The sequence below is a fragment of the Desmodus rotundus genome, chromosome 12, assembly GCF_022682495.2.
Source record: "Desmodus rotundus isolate HL8 chromosome 12, HLdesRot8A.1, whole genome shotgun sequence".
NCBI classification, from domain to species: Eukaryota; Metazoa; Chordata; class Mammalia; order Chiroptera; family Phyllostomidae; genus Desmodus; species Desmodus rotundus.
Genome location: NC_071398.1, coordinates 28,084,449 through 28,103,133, shown reverse-complemented (window position 1 = coordinate 28,103,133; position 18,685 = coordinate 28,084,449). Strand labels below are relative to the sequence as shown.

At 50.7% G+C, this 18,685-nt stretch overlaps 1 protein-coding gene across 1 annotated transcript in view; it reads right to left on the bottom strand.

Annotated features, from left to right (window-relative positions):
- Positions 1-825: 825 nt before the first annotated feature.
- CRISPLD2 (cysteine rich secretory protein LCCL domain containing 2) overlaps positions 826-18,685 on the bottom strand; it is a 64,277-nt gene continuing 46,417 nt past the window's right edge. Inside the window, exons 13-15 of the mRNA XM_024556236.4 lie at positions 17,913-17,988; positions 11,216-11,349; positions 826-3,227 (exon numbers count right to left, since the gene is read on the bottom strand). Coding sequence (XP_024412004.2) covers positions 3,173-3,227; positions 11,216-11,349; positions 17,913-17,988 — 265 coding nt within the window. The 3' untranslated portion in view covers positions 826-3,172. The remainder of the gene's footprint in view (positions 3,228-11,215; positions 11,350-17,912; positions 17,989-18,685) is intronic.

Genomic DNA, 18,685 nt, shown 5'->3' with positions numbered 1-18,685 from the left:
TGGTCTGCAGTGCATTAGAACACGTGGGGACACGTGGCCACAAGTCCATGGAAAGGGGGTGGCTGCCTAGGAAGAAGGTGACTGTGACAGATTGAATTGTGTCCCCTGCTCAAGTGCACAGGTTAAAGCCCTAACCCCTCGATGTGACTGTATTTGCAGATGGCACCTTCAAGGAGGTGACTAAGGTTAAATGGGGTCATAAGCATGGGACCCTGACCCAGTAGGACTGGTGGCCTCATGAGAAGAAGAGCCACCAGGGATGCAGGCACACAGGAAAGGAATGCCATTGAGAAGGTGGCCATCTAGTGGCCAAGGAGCGAGGCCCCAGGGGAAACCAGCCCTGCTGCCATCTTGGTCTTGGACTTCCAGCCTCCAGAACTGGGGGAAATAAAATTCTGTTGTGTAAGCCCAAGTCTGTGGTTTTCTATTATGACAGCCCAAGCTGATGAAGATAGTGACAGCACGAGGTTGAGCCTGTCACCACTCACCACTGTGATAGGACGTGGGGACCAACAGTGTCAGCATCACCAGGAGCTCCTGAGAAACGCAGACTCTCGGGCCCCACAGCAGACCTGCTGGACCAGAACCTGCATTTTGACAAGTCCCTCCCACCCCGTGTTACGCACTTCAAGCAACATCTTTTCCTGTTTATCAGGTGGAGGTCCCCGAAAGGCTCTGGAAATACCAGCAGTAATTGGTGTCTCCGCGCCTGTGAGCCGCGGTCCTTCCTGGTAGAAGTGGTGTAAACCAACTAACAGCCTGCGAGGAGGTTTCAAAGGTTTTATTGACAAACTGTTCGGAGTTGTCCATAAAAGATACATCACAGAAACGTTTTAGAAATCAAACCAGTTTTATTGAAACAACAGCAACGTGGTCCCTGTTCATGCAAAGCACAATTTTTGTCTTTTTTACAATAAACGTTTGTACATAGGAAGCAGTAAAACACATCATTTTTCATAGAAAAAAGCACACATGTAAGCTGCGGGCTGAGTGAGCCTACAGACACCGTGAAAGGTCAGGACTGGGGCCAGCCGGCACTCTGCCCCGGGGGGCAGGCGACCCAGAAACGCCGCTGGCCCAAGGGGCCATCTTTTCATGGGTTAAGTGCCAATGGCGCAATGGGCCCCGTTAAACGCAAGATTAGGGGTGGTCCCTGATTACAGGGCTTATAATTTTAGTCTTGGTTTTCATTTTCCAAAGAAAAATGTTTCCAGTTTCAAAACGTTCATGAGGAAAAAGACACAACTCCGGCTCTGGGAGAGGACTTTCTGTCCCGGCGATGGGCCCACGTACTGAGGCAGGCAGGAACCCAGGGACGCAGTGTAAAATGAGGGGGTCTGCTCACTCTGGAAACTCCAGATTCTGCCACGGGCGGGAGGCGGCAAAAGCAAACCTTCTGACATTCCCCTGGATGGTCACTAATTCCCAAACCCCACCTTGCAGGCCCGATGTAGGCACAGCCACAGCCACAAAAGGCTGGTGACAAGCAGAAGTCCAACACATAATATCCGGAGGGTTCCAACTACCTCAGAGCTGTGGAGGCAACCAGATACAATGACTGACAGGCTGACCAAATTCCTTTGCTCTGACATCTGGGTTGAACAGTCAGCACCTGTGAGTTCCTATAGGCCCACAACGCACACAGCGAAAGCACGGGCCCACTCACTTCAGTTCTGCCCAGCAAAGAGCTTCATTGCTGATGCAAACTCCCTGAAGTGGGTGGGGAGACGCTTTTTACCTCCAGTTTTTGCATTGACTAGGAATGCACTCAAGAATGCACCAGGTTTTTTTCCCCCTGCTGATTCCTTTGCCTTTGAAATATTTTGATGAAGAGTGAAATCAAATTTGAAACTCATTCGCGAAAGTGATCTATCAGCCAGCCTGGTGCTGGAGGGTGGAATTTTACCTTCTGTAAAGAAATGCTATTTACAAAAGGGTATTTTATTTCACTGTGGGTTTTGGTCTGGGCTTATGAAGAACTTTTATAAAGTGATGGGAGCCAGAGAGCACCACACTCCTCAGAGCCTCAGGAACATTTGGCAAGAGTTGTCCCACAAAAACAGGAAGAGAAATCCTTCTAGAGTGTTACCCTCTCTTGTGGTTATTACGCCGCAGGACGATTTCATAACCACAGACTGTTCCTCTTCCCAGAGCTGCTAACCTCGGCGAAGAAGGCACTAAGGAATCCATTCCTCCCACTGCTAAAAAATAGGTCATCCAACAGAGGGTGAGTCTGCACATTTAATTGTCATTTTTAAAAAAGCAGCAACTGAACAGCTCTTTTTGGGCTGTTCTTAGACACCTCAGTGAAATCAACACAGGCTAAGAGGTTTTTTTAAGTGGGCTTCAAACACAACGCTTGGGAAGCAAGGACCCTGGTGTGAACTATGATGTGTAAACCAGCCTGGGCCGGAAGCGAGCCACGATGGGTAGGGGGTGAAGAAAGGATCCTGGTTCATTAGTCCTCAACGAGACCAAACGTCACGGCAGTGAACAGGCGGGCCACATGGACGAACGGAAGGACAAAGACAGATATATCTCTGGAGTTACTACGGAACTCTAAAAACCAGCACTGCTGTGTAGAGCCAGCCCACTCGGGGCGGGACGCCAGCCGGGACGGGGGCCAGGGTGGAGCCTGAGCCTCACTTCCCCAGCCCCAGTTCGGCCCATTTGTCTGACCAGCAAACATTAAACTCATTTTTCTCCATTGGTAGGGACGGACTGTGCTTTTACATTTTTTAAATAACTACCTTTTACCCCATTCCTGAAACTCCCCTGCGTGTGCTCAGTATGCTGACTCCCGCGCCCCAGAAGGCCTCACGCTGTGAGCTCCATGGCTGGTGCTCCCTCTGCGGGTTGGGAATCCTCTCCCCGTGCAGAAGAATGCACGGGAAGGTCCCTCTGGGGTGACTGTGTGTGCAGAGGGGGCATGAGAGGGAGCCGCCAGGCCTCAGCAGGACCACTCACCCCTTGTCCAGCCAGGCCCTGGAGGATGCCGTCTCATCCCAGCACAGAGATGAGACAAGGCACGGGGGATGTGACATTGAACATCACTCAGAGGAATTTTCCTGCTGCTCCACATCCCCAGCCCAGCCCAGAATGATAAAATAAAAATAAAAAGCAAAACCCAGAAGCCCTCTGGAAGACCCCCCTTGTCCCCAGCACCAGAAGTTCACGGCCTGACAGCAAAGATCCGGAAGGCCTTTCCGTCTCGAGGGGTCCTCAAGCTGCAAAAGAAGGGAGAGGGCATGTTATCTGCAGAAGGAGGACTTTCTATAGGCACCTGAGCTGGGAAGGGAGCACTGGGTGCCCCTCCGGTCCCCGTGGTGGAAGAACCATGGCCGAGGGACACTTCCCCACAGCTGCTGGAAAGAGAGTCCGCCCCGGCCAGGAGCAGCTGGCAAATTCCACTCTCTCTGCCTGGGTCTGAATCTAGGTCAGGGCTGTTAAGTTATTTTCTTTAAACGCTGGGATTTACTGGCCCCAGTCTGTCTGAATTGAATTCTCCCTCCAAGACTTCTGCCTGATTTTTGCTAACACCCGTCAACCCAAATAGTGGCCATCTGGCCGACCGATTAATTGGATGGCATCATAACAATAATGCATTGCTGCTGGTATCAAAACAGGCACTTCGACGGCGCTCAGATTTTATGCTGAGCACCGTGCAAATGCTTTTTAAATGCCTTTTACCTTCCTCTCCAGGTAGGTGCTGTCAAGCTTCCCATTTTATTGGCAAGGAGATTGTGTGATCATCCCCACAATCCAGCTTTAAATCATTGCAATCACCCCCGAAAGATCTTTCATGCCCATTTATAACCAATTCCCCTCCTTCCGGGCCCTGGCAACTTCTGTCTCTACAGATTAGCCCATTTTGGGCATTTCAGGTAAATGCAATACTACACTACGTGACCTTTTCTGGCTGGTTTATTTTGCTGAGCATGAAGTTTGCGAGGTTCAGCACTTCGGTAGCATGACCGGTACGTCATTCCTTTTTATTGCCAAATGATATCGTGTGACGAGGATATACCATATTTTATTTACACGTTCTTCAGTTGATAGGCATTTAGACTCTTTCCACCCTCGGCTACTACACATAGTGCACGTGTGTGTGGGCATTTGCTTACAATGCTTTTGGGTGGAGGCCTGGGTGCAGAATTGCTGGGCTGTATGTTAAATGCCTGTTTAATTTGTTTAACTGCCACGCTGTTTTCCACAGTTGCTGTGCCATTTTACACCCCCAGCGGCAGTGCCTGAGGCGTTCCCGTGTCTTCACACCCCTCCAACATTTGTGACCGCATGGTGGCCATTGGTCGCGGCTTTCTGTGCACAGATGCGTTCCTGGGCTTTTTGTTCAAGTGCATGGCACTCTATTGTATTAAAGTATTATACTTAACTGAGTCCTTTTTAGTAGATATTTAGTTATTTCTAAGCTTTTGTTTCTGCAAACAATGCTACAGAGAACAGCCAAGGATGGGCTCCCAGAGGTGAAATTGTTGGACGGAGGGGTGCAGGCACACGCAGTCTGCACAGCTCGCCAAGTCACCCTCCGTGAAGGCTGTACCCACTGACAACTCCCATCAGCCACGCGTGAGGCAGCCCGAGCAACCCGCAGCACAGCATGTCATCTGGCTTTTTGTTCTCAGCCTATCTAAACTAGGAATGGCATCCAAATACAGTTTGAATTTGCATTTTGCTCATTAAGAATGAGTTTGAGTGTAAGATGAAAGCCCAGACACAATTTAGGTGTGAGTTCCTTAGAGCTCCCCATCCAGACAAGAGGGATACAGGCTGGACACTGCTGGGCTAGACAGACGGCCTTGCCCTCTCAGGCTGCTTGCTAAGGTCAGAAATCCTCGGGGAACACGCTGCTGGGAATTCCTATTCCCCCACCCTTCCCAAGACGGCCTCAGGCTTTTGGCTACCCTGGGATTGAACTTTTGAAACATGGATCAGATAGGAGCCCTTGGCAAGATGGAGCTGTGAGGAAAGGCCAGGGGCCCAGACACAGCAGAATGCTTGGCCCGGTGGCCTTGGTGTCTGTCGGCTGTCCCTGCCGGACCATGCGGGGGCTGGATTTACTGTGTCTCCCTGACTGGTTTCCGGAAAGCTCAGGTCCCAGGGCCCTCCTCAGCCTGCCAGGCAGCAAGATTTCCCGGGATTCTTTGCCCAAATGAATGGTCTGGGAGAACCACCCAGAGCCACAAGGCACTGGGCTCTCCCGCATGGTGGGCCAGCCACACTGGGGACAGTCACCAGGCTTTGTGTTTCCTCTGACTTTACCACCGCAAATTCTATGGGTGGGGCAGTGGGTTCTCCCATTCCCAGGGTCCCGAATGACACAGGGACCGGGGCCATTCAGGCTGTCGTCCAGACAGTTACTTCGAGGTCCGTGTACGTCTGGCCTGGACCTACTGAGAAGCCCTACTGAGAACTCGCCCACCTTGGAGGCAAGAGCAGACCCGCTGACCTGGGCGTGTATTTCTTAACACATCACACACTGTGCCAAGGCTGCCAAAGGGGCCAGTGTGACCATGCCCGGTGTTGGTCCCATGCACTGCCTCAGGCAAGGAATCCTCCACGTTCCGGTCACTTGAAAAGCCTTTAGAGAGTCCTTTTGTTCATGCCTCAAATACTTGCTAAGCACCAGTCCCTCCAGGTGAGCTGACAGTTGTGCATGTTTCAAACGAGTGTGATTTGAGAAATTATAAAATAACCGACTTTTCTAAATCTTGATCTCTGATTCTGTTTTTGGATTAGTTTATAACTCCCGTGCATGTGTAAAGGGAGTATAAATTAGCACAGCATTTCTGGGCAATTTTCGTAAAATGTGTTGAACAATTTTAATAAAGGGTATTAAATAATTTTCACAAATGGTATTAAAAAAACCCTCAATCAGTTCTGAACAAACTCAGCAGTTTGTCTGTCATTCAACAGTGTTTACTGAGCGCCTACTATGTGCTGGGCACTGGGTTAGGTATTGGAGACATGGGTTAACAGAACTAAGGGGGGTTCTTGCCTTCATGGAGCTTACAGTCTGGGGTGTGGGAGATAAACAGCTAAATGTGTGTATGTAATAATTTCAGAGGGTGGTGGGCCCTGGGAGGAAAATAAAATCCAGGGCAGAGGGATCACATGAGATCTGGGAGGAGGAGGGTGACCGTAGACTCACCGGTAGGGAAATGCTTCCTCAGGGACGTGGCATTTGTGTGTAGGTCTGAATGACAAGGGGGACCCAGCCACAGGAATATACAGGAGCGGGGAGCAACCAAGGTTGGATAAAGCACGTGCAGAGGCTCTGAGGTGAGAGAGCCCTTGGCGTGCTCCCGGAACAGGGAGAGGGCTGGTGGGGGCCGGTGAGGGCTGCAATGAGGAGGGGCAGTGTGCCAGGAGGGGTGCAGAAGTGGGCGGGGCTGGCACCAGGTGTAACCTCGAGTGGTCAGGGCACGGGAGTTTGTTCTCATTGCATCGGAAAGCCATGCGGGGCAAGGTTCAAACAGGAGAGAGACATACTGTGCATTATATAAAGAGGTCAATTTGTGCCTATTCTACCAACAGGAAGTTACCTGAAGAAAGTGTTAATAAAGCACACGGGCTTGTGCAAAGATGTTCTCTGCAGTGTTGCTTATCACAGTAAATAAAGGAAGAAACACCACAATGCCCATCGACTGGGTAAGGGAATGATGGCCTCTCCACACTGGGGATAGTGTCAGACCCTGAAACGACGGTGTGGCCATGCTGAACAGGACTTGGAAAGACAGTCACACCCTGTGGCTGGTTGAAAAAAACAATTACAGAATGATACAGATGGTATGACCCCATTTTATAAAAAAATTAAAAGTATGGTGTTGGTGTGTCATCAGAAAAAATTTGGAAGGAAACAGCAGACTGTGTACAGTAGTTCTTTGTGGGTGTTGGAGTTTCAGGGATAGTAACTTCTTAAAATTAGTTGCAGTAGTTTTGAAATTTTTCTAATCTTATTTTAAAAAGGAGGAGGAGAGGGGGAGGGAGAGAGAAGAAGGAAGAAAGGAAGGAAGGAAAGAAGGAAAGAAGAGAAGGAGGAAGGAAGGAAGAGAGGGAGGAAGGAAGGGAGAGAGGGAGGAAAGAAGAAAGGGGGAGGAAGGAAGAAAGGGAGGGAGGGAGGAAGGGGAGAAAGAAGGAAGGAAAACCAACATAGAAATTCCCCTGTATAACTTGGGAGGAAACTAAATTGGCCTGGGAGCTTTTGGGAAGTTCCCTTTGGTTGACTCAGTCCATGAGGAAGCTCTGATCTACTTGATGAGCTATGACAAGGGCGTTCTGGGAAATACCGTGTTGTAGCCTCAGGTGGGGCCCCAATCTCAGCCCTGGTTAGTGATTCCCAACTTCTGAGGGCCATTCTCCCCTCCCCGGGCACTGACACTCACTTCTGTGCCCGCTCTCTGCCCAGCACACACTCTCCTCACTACAAACAGATGCTGCCTCAGTCCTTTACGACGTCTTCCTACCAATCCAACCCGGCAGTAACCCCATGAGATCTCTAAGGTTCTTCCCACTTACAGAAGGGAACCAAGGCTCTGAGAGGTGACACGAATTGCTCCAAATGCAACACCTGTTCCAGGCGCAGCTGGGATGTAGATGCAAGTCTCTCAAGGCTTTGGGCCCCCTTTCTAGCCATTATCCTGAATAATGGGCCATTGGCTGACCCAGATCGCAGTGGGGGGCTCAGATGCTGAGAGCCCCTTGGGAGGTGGGGGACTGCAGGTCCGTGAGGAGCTGCAAAGTCAGGGCTGTGTCCCGGGGGCTCAGCCCTGCCGGCACACAGGACTCGGGGGAGGAACTGATCACCACTGGCCCCCACACCACAGAGACTGGATTAAAGACAGAGCACAGCTGGCAGCTCCCAGAGCAGGGTGACCTGTCCTGGGAGGGACCAAGCAGCTGTCCATGTCATTGTTGGTATATTTCCCAATCTCCTTGTGAAATCAGTCTTAAAAAATGGTCCTGGTCTAAGAAAAAAATTCCTGAACTGGTATCCCTACAGAAGTCCAGCTTCTTCCTGAGACCACTCGGACAAAGCTCAGTCCCAACATAAAAGCTCTTCCTAACGCCCCTTCCTTCCCCTGCTGTCCTTCATGTGCCCGTGTGAGAGAGGGAAGGGGCCTGTCCTCTGACGTTGTCCCGATTCTGCATGGTCACCTTTCAAAACTTTCAGGAAACCCTCTTCTACTATAGAAAAAGATCACTGCCTAAACAATACTGCTTTGAAGCAGAACCAACTTTGGGCGACATGCTGACCATTCTGTTCAGGAGAGTTCGTTGGTTTGTTTGACAGACTGAAGGGTTCCCTAAATTCAAAACATGGTTTGCAATGAAGGGGTTGCAGTTTGGCCAGAGTCCCCATCTCCCTTGAGGCCGACCGCGACCACTCTAGGGTCCCAGCAGACATTAGGGACAGAGGCACCCTCTGGCCCCTGGTTGAGTCCCACAATCCCTCATGGGAATAGGCTCCAGGGAAATTTCTCAGCTCTGGGCTCTATGCAGAGGGTGGCTGGGGTTCCCCCTAAGCAAGGAGAAGATGGGGCACAGCCGCACTCAGATGTCCACACATCTGCAGCCACGTCACCAAGGAGGCACCTCTGGACAGCAAGACAGGGTCCTGCTTGATGTGCTCAGCTCTCTGCACCTCCCTCTGCAACAGGAACGCCCTGCACCCTGTGCCCTGTGCCCTGCTGCTACCGTCATTGCTGCACCGCCGGACCCCCAACTGGATGATAAGCCCCATGTGGGCAGAGGTCAGGCCGGGTTTCCTGCTGGGTCCCGGTGCCTGGGACATGGTAAGGCCTCACCAAGTGCAATGTGCCCAATGGGTGAGCGCATGTTGGAAGGGTGGACGCAAGGAGGAGCAAATGAATTCCTGTGAGATGCCTTCCTCCTTGTCCTGAAAGATAATCTGTGCAGGTTGTTTCTTTCGATCAAGTTATTTGAACCTGCGTGATTTGCAACAGACCTTAGGAGTTATGTCACAGAAGGAAGGGCCACCAATTTTCTCGGATGCTGACTATATGTCACCAGTAGGAGCTTTGCACACACCATCTCATTTCAATGTCATGGCCGCCATTCGCTAGAGGAGGGACCGGGGCTCGGGGAGACTGCCTACCCAAGGACAGAGAGTGAAGCAGGGTCCAGATACGATCGGCCCCACATGCCCGCCTGGCCTGGCCTCTCCCTGCTGCAAGTGCAGGTGGACTCTGTCATCTCGGGGCCATGGGCCCCGGCACAGGGCCCGGCACACCGTATGCCGTACATGAATGACACTTAATGGCAAAATATCCGAATCGTGTGCGGGGTTGACTGTGTGTACTGGGGACACGGTCACCTTCCCTCACCCTTGTAGTAGTGGCTGTCACTCTCCAGTGTGCATCAGGACCCCAGAGAGCGTGTCACACACAGCCCGCCGAGCCCACTCCAGGAGCCTGACTCAGCAGGTCTGAGGGGGCCCCGGGACCTGCTTTTCTAACAAGCCCCTGGTTGATTGGGATGCTGTTAGCCTGAAGAGCCCACGTCGGGATCCCCCAAAACGTACCACCACTTGGGGGGCAGAAGCTATCGTTTTCCCCTTTATAGGTGAGGAAACTGAGGCACAGGAAGATGGAGTAACCTGCTCAAGCAGCATCCATTGTGACGACGCTGCAGAAACTCACACCTGTCTGAACAGATTGGCAGGCCGCAGCCACACTAGCCTGGGAAAGGTGCCTGGAAGAGACTCCTAGTGACAGTGGCGATGTAGTGGGTCCCTTGGGAAGAGAGAAAGACAGGCCTCCCTGGGCTGGGGGGTTGCATAACCCTGGGAAAGAAGCCAGTTCCAGGACCCCCTCTCGGTCCCCTGCCCTCCCCAGACACCCACCTGTGGGAGCCGCACAATAAGCCCTTGTCGCAGCCCTGGGAGCCGCTGGTATGTCCTCAAGGATAGTGCAGGCAGAGAACAAAGGCCGACCCACCACGACTGTTTCTCTTAAAATGCTCCCAGATTGGAGCCCTGGGATTTCTTCCCAGCCCAGCCAGGAAATTCCACCTCATCAGCTGCTTCATTTCCCTCCCATTAAATCAATGGAATTTCCCTTCATTAAGCTTTTCCAAACAAAGGCTGCAAATGTTGAGGGAGAAATTGCACGAGCAGTTCGCTCTAGCTGTCCGGGGCTGCGGCAGTGACTGCTCGGGGGCCCCTGGGAAGAAGTGCATGTGACTAGAGTCCCTAGATTTTGCCAGGTCTTCACACCTTCCGGAAGCTCCAAAGTGCTCCGGGAGGATGGGAAGGTGGGGGCAGGCACCAAGCTTCATGCAGCCACGAAAGCTGAAGCTTCAAGGGGCCTTGGCACCTTTTGCGCTCTTGACTCTATGACTTTTCTAAAGGGCCCCTCAGATGTAGCCTTCAGCATTCCCCTATGTATGGACTGAACGGTGCCCCCTCCCCAGTTCACACTCTGAAGTTCCAACCCCTAGACCCTCAGAGCATGATGGTATTTGGAGATGGGGCCTCTGAAGAGGTAATTAAATTAAAATGAGGCCACGAGGGTGGGTCGTGACCCAGAGGACCGGTGTCCTCATACAAGCAGCTGGGCATCATCTCCATTGGTCCCCCAGCCACCCAGTGAGGTAGACGCTCCTGTCATCTCCACATCTCAGGTGAGAAAACCGAGGCTCAAAGAAATCGGGCTGCTCGCTCAAGGTCACGGAGCCGGTAAGACGCAGCGCCTAGGTCTGTTGGACTCCTGACCCTCTGCTCTTATTTATGTAACGATATGTAGCTACATTATTATGTAGCCATATATAACCCCTATTAACTATAATTTGACCCCACTGTTTTGTGGGGGGTTCTGGGAAGTGGGGGGAGGCAGGCACACACGCACATAGAAAGGGGCCCAGAGGGACAGACACCAACAATCTGACGGTAACCCCACAGTTGACAGGTCATGGATGATTGTTTTTCTATGGACTCATCTGATTTTCAAAATTTTCTGAAAAAATCATGCATTGGCAATAGAAAGAAAAAAGTTCTTATTTTGAAAAAAGAAAGGAAGAGGAGAGAACAGGCTTTTCCTGGGTATGCTGGTAAGAATGAATGTGAGTCTGCCCAAGTTTCATTTTAAAGGGCACCGTCGTGGGCCCTCCTGCCAGGCGCCCCCGGCACCGCCCCCCGCCAGCCTTGAGTGCCAAGCGCTGGGGAGCACAGTCCTACCTCTCAGACTGGACTCCGTTCCTGAGTGAGCCCATGTACGCCTTCTTTTTATCGACGGGCATCACGTCCACGTAGCCCCCACTCTCGTCCCTGATGACTCCCGCGTGCACTGCGGTCTTGCAGATGCTCGAGGTCTGAAAGCACAGGAAGGGCCGCGATCAATGTCAAGGAAGTCAGGCGGCTCGCTGGAGTGCAGTCAGCCTCCTGCTTGGTGGCCAGGTTGGTGGGGTGTTGGCCACGTCAACCCCAAGGACACGCCATTGCCACCTTGTTCCTCAGTGGTCTCTCCAGAGAGACCTCACTTTACTCATTCATTCATTCATTTGTTCAACAGGTATTTTCTGAGCACCCACTATGTGCTGAGCACTGTCCGAGATGCAGGGGGATTCCACAGGGAACAAAAGAAAGACCTTCCCTCACGGAGTGGAGGGAGGCAGACAAGTAGATAGACGCCAAAACAAGAGTCTCAGGCTATGAAGACACAAGTCAGACCATGAGGTAAAATCTCTGAGTGGAGGGGCAATGTTAGAACAGCTAATCAGGGAAGATCGTTCTTTTGAACTTAGATCTGAGTTACAAAAAGGAACCAGCCACAGCCACGGGAATATGTCCGGGTGGCAGCGCATCTCAAGCCGAGGAAGCAGCTTGTGCGAAGGCCCTGGGGCCCTGTCCAAGGAACAGAAAGAGGACTGGGGAGGATGAGTCAGAGAAAAGTGGCAGGAGCAGTGGGGGAGGTGAGCAGGGGACAGTCACGTGGGGCTGTGAAGACCACAGCCGGAGTCTGAGTTTACTCTAGGTGCCAGCGGAGCTGCTGGGTTTCAAGCAGGGGCAGGGCGTGCTGTTTTCTCCATTCATCGTGTAGTCCCACTTCTGGGTAATAAAACCCTTGAGTTAGACATTCATTAGGGCCTTAACTTATCCAATAGAAAAATGGGTTGGGTTGTCTGAGGGTAATGAATTAACATTTCTCAAGTTCATTCAGGGGTGGGGTGACTGGTTTTTGCTGAAGATGTGGGCTCTGGGGCCCCACCCTGGCCTACAGGTTCAGAGTCTCCCCGACAGGGGCCCTGTGACTCTGGTGCGCACTCAAGGTGCAGACCCAGGGAGGTAGCGCCCTCGTGCCTCTTCTGTGATCCTGTCATCTGGCCTGCGCGACAATCCCACACCAGCCTTGCCAAGGGGTCCGCATCTTCACGGTGACTCGGCCCCCTGCAGCATCTGATGACAATGCCGAGTTACCCCTACCCCTCCCAACCCCACCGAGTTCAGTTGCTCTGGGCTGAAGCTCAAGTTTCAGTATTTTAAACGTTACACGAACATTTGTAAAGTGGGGGGATACCTGTTTACAGAAAATAGAGTCACCCACCGAATGGCCCCGTGACACCTAATGATGGGCTCAGCCAAGCTCATCGAGCCAGCCGCTCAGTCCAGCGCAGCAGTTTGCCAACTTAGAGATGAAAGTCAGACCCGATACGTCCAGGCCGGGAGGACTGACTCCGGTCCCACCTTCACTCACGACCTAGTGACCTGTGGCCATCACAGGGGCTCTGCCGGTGGGCTCCATGTGTGTCGAGGGTGGACAGGGGAGATGGGGCAGGTTAGCTGTCCTTCGTGTCATCCTGTGTGGCACATGGAACGTGGGACAGAGGCCTCTGCCAACCATGTCCTGGCTGGGAAAACCGAAACATCCATCGCCAAGGCATGGGTCACTCAGCAGGAGGGCGGGTCTGGGCTTTGCTACCTCTTCATGTCACCCCTCTGCATAGTAATCACCCAGTGATCACCTGCGGGGCAACTAAGCTCCCAACGGTGGCTAACGAAGCTAGCACCTCCTTCATGAAGAGAGTGAGAGAGGGAGGAAGGAGACAAGTCCTGTAGGATTCCACTCACAGGAGGGATTGAGAGGAGTGGACTTCCCAGAAACAGAAAGCAGGACGGAGATCACAGGGGTGGGGGAGGGGGCACGGGGAGTGGCTGTTCCATGGGGGCGGAGTTTCAGATCTGCGAGATGAAAAACCAGAGACCCGGTACCCACGATGGGAATGTACACAACACTACTGAACCTGTGCGCCTAAACATGGTACAGAGGGGAGTTTCATGGTGTGCATAGTTTCCCACAGTAAGAGAGAGGTGAAGAGACAGGAAGAGAGGGAGGGAGGGAGAGGGAGACAGAGAATGCTATACCTAAGGCTAGAGAGGAATGTTTTCTAGAAGTAACCAGTGCACCCCCAAAAGTGGTGAGCCAGCTTCTGTCCCCCTGGCATAGCCCTCCAAGTTCCTTTGTCCCCCTGTCCTTACCACTGTCTCTGGCCACTCTGTGTTTGGAAGATGTACCTTGAATGACCCTTTGAATGGGACAAGCAACTCATGTAGCAGGGTCCTAACACCAGACATGAGAAAATGGAAGAAAGTGGGCTCTCCGAAAATTTGAACTATCACTGAGTGTGTTACCGCTCAGAACTTGCAGCCCATTCAAGAGCTGCAACGGGCCCTCTCAAGGGACAAGCCCTCCAGTTATGCCCTTCGGCTATGGCCTTGGCCTTCACACACAGGGCCATTCCAGGAAGTTGCTGATTTTGCACAAGAAGAAAAATGCTTCATAGCAGAAGACTGCACTCCCTGCCCGTTCCCTGGAAAGTGAACACTGCTGTTAAGAAGGTGGAGAGCCTCTGCCCTGGCCTGTGTGTCCGGTTAGGCATCGTCCCGCAAGGCAAAAGGTCGTGGGTTTGGTCCTGGTCGGGGCGAGTATGACAGGCAACAGATGGACACTTCCCTCCTTCTTTCTCCCTCCCTTCCCCTGCACTAAAAATAAATAAATAAAATCTTTAAAATTTTTTAAAAAGGTGGAGAGCCTCAGAGCCAGCTCAGAGCCAGCTCACCCATTCATAGCATTCGGAGAACCGGATTTCTTGACTGATTCCATGACTGATTTACCTGAAGGTCAGTTTTTTAAATCCTGCATTAACACATCTCATCTTCTTCAACAAAAAAGCAGATGAGGGCAGGGCCCCTGAGCCTGAAGTGGCCTCCAAGGGGTCTGCGAGGCCCGGAGTCGCAGGCAGGACTCTGGGAGCCTGGAGGGTCAGCGAGAACTTCCCGGGGTTTAGTGCAGAGCACAGGAGCCCCCTCAGCCCCAGCCCAGGGAGCCACACACCCCTGGCTAGCTGTTGCCAAGGGGCGTGACCACTGGTGCTGCACCCTCTGTGACAGTCCTTTGTCTGCCGCTCCCAGAACATTTCTGGATGCCAGTGGCACAGTTTTCTGTGATAACATCAAGCCACGGGCCATGCCTGCGCAAACCTCACACCCCACCGATCTCTCTCCCAGGGTGGGCCCAGTGTTCATCCCTTATCAACGCCCACATCTTCAACCCTGCTAGCTTGTGAGCTTTTTCCTTCCCTCTCATCCCCTCCTCCTCCCACACCTCTCTTCTCACAGAGCCTCCACACAGCTGCAGGGGGTACGTTTTCTCTTCTCAGGCCCCACACAATGCAATGTTTATTATTGACTGTTATCAGCAGAGATCTGGTCTCAGTGAGGCTGGAAACCCCTCCTGCCTCCGCCCCTTGTTGCCCATGTGGCCTTGGATCACTACTTTAAAGCCCAGGGTCTCTATTTTCTTTCTTTTTAAAGATTTTACTTATCTGTTTTTAGAGGCAGAGGAAGGGAGGGAGAAAGAATGGGAGAGAATCAGCTGCCTCTCGCACGCCCCCAACTGGAAACCCAGCCCATAACCCAGGCCTGTGCCCTGCCTGGGAATCGAATGACAGCCTTTTGGTTTGCAGGCCGGCACTCAACCCACTGAGCCACACCAGCCAGGGCAGCTATTTTCTAGTATAAAGTGGGGATCATCAGAGCCAACGCTTTGAGCATTACTAAGGCAGGCCCTGTTCTAAGCGTCCCGCATGCATTGATACAGTAATCTCCCAATAACCCTGCAACACAGGTATTATTACTATCCCCTCTTAACAAACGGGCCAACTGAAGTTCAGGGAGGTTAAGTGGCCTGCCCAAAATCACTCAGCTGGCAAAGAACAGAGCCCCAACTGCCACCCAGAGCCAGCAAGCTACACACGACATAAAAGGGCTCTTGTGAAGATTAGGTAAGATCAGCAGCTGAATGCAGGCTTGTACACGGTAAGTGCTCAGGGGATGTTAGTTAACAAAACAAATACCACCACCATAATCATCACTGTCACTATCGCCATTGCTGAAAATTCTCAAGGAACCGCCATCTCTAGGCCAGTGGTCCTCAGAGTGCAGTCCCAGACCAGCAGTGTGAGGGTCACCGGGACCTCGTGGGAAACTGGGATGCTCTGGCTCTACCCCAGACCCACTAAGTCGGAAATGCTGAGGGTGGGGCCTGGAAATCTGTTTGAACAAGCCCTACAGGCGATTCTGATGCATATACAATTATGAAAATTAATCCAGCCACCAAGGGAGACAGGAAGGACAGATATGAAAACTGAGGTTTGGCGGAGACGGGACTTGCCTACCATCCTCCAACCGGTAAATGTCACAGGTGGGGCTTGAACTCGTGTCTTCTGACCCAGACTTTGCTCTTTGGGCTACACCCTGATGCTTCCCCTGCCTGCAGCTCACCACAGAGTGAGGGGTCTGCCAAGTAATGGACTCTGGGTGAGCAGGCAAGGACCGCAGCACTATTAGGCCCTTCGAAGATCTGGAGACAACTCTCCCAAAATAAATCTCTTAGCTAAACAGACATTTTCCAAAAGACATCATCATTTCCCAGAACACAGAGTGACCTAGAAACCAGAGCCAGAAAAGAACCTCTGTAACGGAGGTGGCTTTCTTCTTTCCCTCCTTCCTTCTTCCCCCCGCCTGTCTCTCTTCTCTTTTCCTTTCTCCCTTTCTTCCTTCCTTCTTTTACTTTCTGAAGAGTGTTTAAGCATTGACTGCTGTAGTATCTTCATTTATTTATTCTTTCTACAAATGTTAATTGAACACTTGTTGTGTGCCAGGCCCTGTCATGGGCACTGTGGTTCCAAAACCTCAAAACTCAAGGGAATGAGTTAGTTAAAGACTTCGCACAGCTTTTCACCCACGTGCCTGTTCACATCGGTGTAATTATGTGTGCAGGTACATTCGAGCAAGGCAGAACAGAGCACGGAATGAACAGAGCCCAAGGCAAGACACACCTTCACTGGCATCTCACCTCTGCCACGTACTAGCTTGTGTGAGTTGGGGCAGGTTATTTGGAGCCTTACTTTCCTTTTCTGTAAGATGGGGATAACAAAACCTAGAGATGGTATTTTTAAAGAACCTAACACATAGTGAAAGGCAGCTTTATGTTACTACTAAATAACCATCAAGTTCTTGCATTTCTACATTTTGGGGGGAATTGTTTTATATATTTAGCTGCTATGTTGTTTGGTGCATATAGAGTTAGTTTTCATATCTTCATAGATATGATACTTTTGTCTCACTGCATAATTAACTGTGTTGTTCCATTCAGTATGCTTAACCTTCAATTCCACTTCATAAGACAGAAAATATTGCCACTCCTACTTTCTTTATTTGCTTCGTTGTATTTGGCTGGAATCACTTGATCCATCTCTTTATTTTTAAATCATTTAAAAGTCCAAGTTTCTGTCTGTTAATAGCAGACTGTGCTCCAAACATTTAGTATTATAATTGATATAACTTTACTCCTTTATTAAACTTTTAGAACTCAATTTTGGCTAAACAGCTTTTGAGGGAAAAAAATGACTCATTCAAAGAGGGGAAAAAAAAAGATGGGGAAAAAGGTTAGCCATGAGGGTGCTTTGACCTTACAGAACTCGGTGTTCTCACATTTACAGGAATCTGGAACAAACAAAGGCAGATGGAGGCAACGGTGTTGATGGTGAGTGAGATAAGCCACAAAAATAAAGATGAGAAAAGGTGGAGTAAAAATGACAGCTAGGGATGAGTGATGCTAATCTGGTCATGGAAACAGATCTACAAGATTCCCTGGGCTGGAAAATCAGAAAATCCCAGCTGACTCTTTTAACAGTGAATAAATGACTTGGCAAGATCGCACAGACCATTGGACAGAGCAGTGACCATGGTCACATCTTCTGGGTCTCCATGTGCCTACACCCTGGGCAGCTGGAGGGAACAGACTATGTTCTGGAGGGTTTACTTAAGAAAAATCAGGCTAAAGCTTCCTTGCTAAAGTTAGGAGGGAAATACGGAAGAACAGGCTCCAATGTAGTAAGAATGGTTATTAACAAGAAGAAAACTAGTGTCATTTGTATTTTCTTCTATGTCCTTGTAGTTAAGTATGGACATGGCCAAAAGAAATGCAGCGAGCAGATTGGACCAGTATCTCTAACTGCATCAGGAGAGCTGGGAAGGTCATTAACTATCTGGGGAAATGACGTATGTGACGCATGAAAGTTTTCAAATTAAAAATGCATGTCAGCGGGGAAGCAGGATTCAATTTACCAAACTATGAAAATGTTTGCGTAAGATGAGGCACACCTGCATCTGTATTCACAAGCACACATAGGTAATAGCACAAATAGTTCTATAAATGGGAAACTAGGGCAACAGTTGCAGAAATAACCGGTCTAAATTTAGTTGGAGGTACAGGAATGGGAGCTCGGGTTTCTGGTATCCAGGCCTTGGGACGTGGTTTCTGAGGTCTCAACAGGCTTTGAGAGGTGGTCATCGAAAGTGCCCGCATACTCACGTCTGCGTAGATGTTGGTCCCAAACACGGGAGCCCAGTAGGACGGCTCGTCTCTGCAGTGCGCCGGACAGTGAACTCTGGAAAACAGTTGTGTGACGGTTATGAGAAGCCGCTGGCCCTCTTTATTTGAATTTCAAGATTTAAGTTCTTAGATGAAAGGAAACTACCACACTGTTTACTCTTTAAGAAAAAAAAAAAAAACTTCTCCCGTTCTAGCAGTGGTAAAGATATTGTTCCTCTTCGTAAATAGTTAATATAGAATTTTTAAACACCACACAAAAAGACACAAGCAAACAACAAGGTGAAGGGGAATCAATATCTAAGAGAGGTGAGTATGGGATTGTAAAATGTTGTACCTCCCATTCTTGGGTGTTGGCCAGTTCATCCTGTGGATATATTATGGAGATTATAATCAATAGACTTTTTTAAGAGGCCACTTCCCTGTGTGGGGGAGGAAAGGGTGGAGGGCCCTCACCTCAGTGAGTCACAGAATATTCCAGGGAGAGGGAGCTGATAACCTGAGGTGGAAAGGGGTTAGATCACTGCTGTGTCAGTCACCACATCCCGGCCAGCGGCATAATGAAGATGAGAAGAATGCCTCAAACTGGAAATGGGTGGGCCCAGGAAAAGGCATGAACTTTACTGAAGAAAAGGTCTTTTGTCTTTATCTGGAACAGTACACCAAGGGCTGGAGCCCAGGGATCAAGGAACCAAAATGGCGCCCGGAAGCCATCTGGCCCCAAGACAGGCAGGATCTGGGGAGGGAAGAAAGCC